The sequence below is a fragment of the Nanorana parkeri genome, unplaced genomic scaffold (assembly GCF_000935625.1).
Source record: "Nanorana parkeri isolate BGI_ZX_2015 unplaced genomic scaffold, ASM93562v1 scaffold970, whole genome shotgun sequence".
NCBI classification, from domain to species: domain Eukaryota; kingdom Metazoa; phylum Chordata; class Amphibia; order Anura; family Dicroglossidae; genus Nanorana; species Nanorana parkeri.
Genome location: NW_017307238.1, coordinates 614,047 through 616,513, shown reverse-complemented (window position 1 = coordinate 616,513; position 2,467 = coordinate 614,047). Strand labels below are relative to the sequence as shown.

At 41.1% G+C, this 2,467-nt stretch overlaps 1 protein-coding gene across 2 annotated transcripts in view; it reads right to left on the bottom strand.

Moving 5' to 3' along the window:
- Positions 1–265: 265 nt before the first annotated feature.
- PRRG2 (proline rich and Gla domain 2) overlaps positions 266–2,467 on the bottom strand; it is a 36,660-nt gene continuing 34,458 nt past the window's right edge. For both annotated transcript variants that reach the window (XM_018566734.1, XM_018566733.1), the window contains one exon: positions 266–1,124. In XM_018566734.1, the coding sequence (XP_018422236.1) occupies positions 1,094–1,124 (31 nt within the window). In that variant the 3' untranslated portion in view covers positions 266–1,093. The remainder of the gene's footprint in view (positions 1,125–2,467) is intronic.

Sequence of the window (2,467 nt, the reverse complement as noted above, 5' to 3'; positions counted from 1 at the left end):
AGCTTGCACATATAAATAAAAATAAAAAAACAGTAATGGTAGCTGTTGTAATTTTATCCTGACCGTTTCCCTTGAAAATGATGCTCTTTGTGTGTCATATTGTTTCCCTGAACACAGAACGAAAGTGTATACAGAATAAAGTCAAAAAATGTCTTTTTTTTTATTACTAAAAACAAAACACACAAAAAAAATACAAATTTCACCTATAAACAATATATTGTCTCTTTCATAATATACTTAGCCGTAGGTATGGCTGTTATTTTTTAATATTTTGCTTACAAAAATCCAAATACACATAACAGCCATATTGTCGGTCCCGGCCTTGTTCAGCACTAAAAATTCACAGTACACGCTTCTCCCTGTGTCATTAAAAGTCATTTAGAATGCTGAAAATCCCAGGCTTTATATTGACAGCTGCATTAAACCTTTTCAGCTTGACGTGCCCTGAAATACATTGCTCTGGATGTACACATTAATGCCTTCAGGCAGGGAATCTGAAAGCTTCTGGATGTGCAGAATAATCTCTGAAGTCACGTCCATCACAGATTTAGAGGAATTTCCTTTGGAATTTACAGAACTGCTGGATGTTACAGGGTAGAGGCAATTACTTCTGAAATATGTAACGCAGCTTGAACTAAACTGAAGTCAAGCTTAGGCACAGTTACTGGCTGCTTAGACTTCAGATTCCACCTGCAAAATGTCATCTTTGCAGGGTGTTCTCAGCCTTCTAGAGGAATTTTTATGATCCCTGAAATTACATTTTCACACATACAGCAGCATATTTCAAGTCGGTGAGAGATTTACATAAATGTAAGCCTTCGACAACATCGGAATCTTGGTGTATCTGCGTGATGGATAATGAGCATGATGGCTCATATTAAGTCACAAATTCCGTTATTGAGATAGTATCCTGGGGATCGGTTAAAGCCGCTTCTTCTAGCAGAGCATAAACATTCATAAAGCTTCGATCCTGGTTCAGTGATCTTCTCTTTGGTAACTGGTTATTTCAGTAGCAATGTTAAAAAAAAAGAAAAAAATTGGTCCATAGCACGCGAGTTTCACTGTCACGCGAGTCAATCGCAAACCTTGAACTTCAGCTCGGCTGATTCGATCTGGTGGAACCCCTAAATGTAGAATATAATATAAATTAATATAAAATAACCTAGTCGGCATACATAAAAAAAACAAGGTGAACACAGATGTTACAAGTTGAATATGTCTTCCCAAATTGACTATATACAGCATATATAGATCTCTCTCTCTCTCTCTCTCTCATCTCACACACTCACGCGCATATACACCGATCGGCCATTACATTATGACAACTGACAGGTGAATTGAATAACATTGATTTTCTGGTTACAATGACACCTGGAAGTAGGTGGGATATATTGGGCAGCGACATTTTGTCCCTGAAGTTGATGTTTTGGAAACAGAAAAAAATGAGCAAGTGTAAGGATTTGAGCAACTTCGACAGGGCCAAATTGTGATGGCTATGCAGCTCTTGGGGGATGTTCTCGGTCTGCATATGTAAGGACCTACCAAAAGTGGTTGAAGGAAAGAAGAAAAGTGAACTTGAGACAGGTCATGGGCAGCCCTGGCTCATTGATGCACGTGGGGAGTGAATGCTGGTCTGTGTAGTCCGATCCAATAGAAAAGCTACTGTAGCTCAAATTGCTAAAAAAAGTGAATGCTGGCTCCCATACAAAATGTGTCTGAACACACCGTGCATCGCCGTTTGTTGCATATGGGGCTGCGTAGCCGCAGACAGGTCAGGGTGTCCATACTGACCCTTGTCCACTGCCAAAATCACCTACAATGGGCTTGTGAGCATCAGAAATGGACCACAGAGCAATAGAAGGTGGCTAGGTCTGGTGAATCACATTTTCTTTTACATCATGTGGATGGCAGTATGCGGGTGTGTCTTTTACCTGGGGAAGAGATGGCACCAGGATGCACTATGGGAAGAAGGCAAGCCCGCAGAGGCAATGTGATGCTTGGAGCAATTTTCTGCTGGGAAATCTTGGGTCCTTCCATTCATGTGTATGTTACTTTGGTCCGTACCACCTACCTAAACATTGTAGCTGACCAAGTACACCCCTTCATGGAAACGGTATTTCCTGATGGCAGTGGCCTCTTTCTGCAGGATAATGTCACACTGCCACAGTGCCAAAATGGTTAAAAAATGGTTTGAAGGACACCCAAGGACAACGAGCAACAATGAACATCTGTGAGATGTGCTAGCAAAACAAGTACAATCCATGGAGGCCCCCACCTCCTTCCAGGACTTAAATAATCTGCTACTGACCACCTGGTGCCTGATAGCACAGCATACCTTCAGATGTTTTGTGGAGTTCATGCCTTGATGGGTCAGGGTTGTTTTCGCAGCAAAAGGGGGACCTACTCCAATATTAGGTGGGTGGTCTTAATGTTATGGCTGAGTGGTGTTATATATATATATATATAT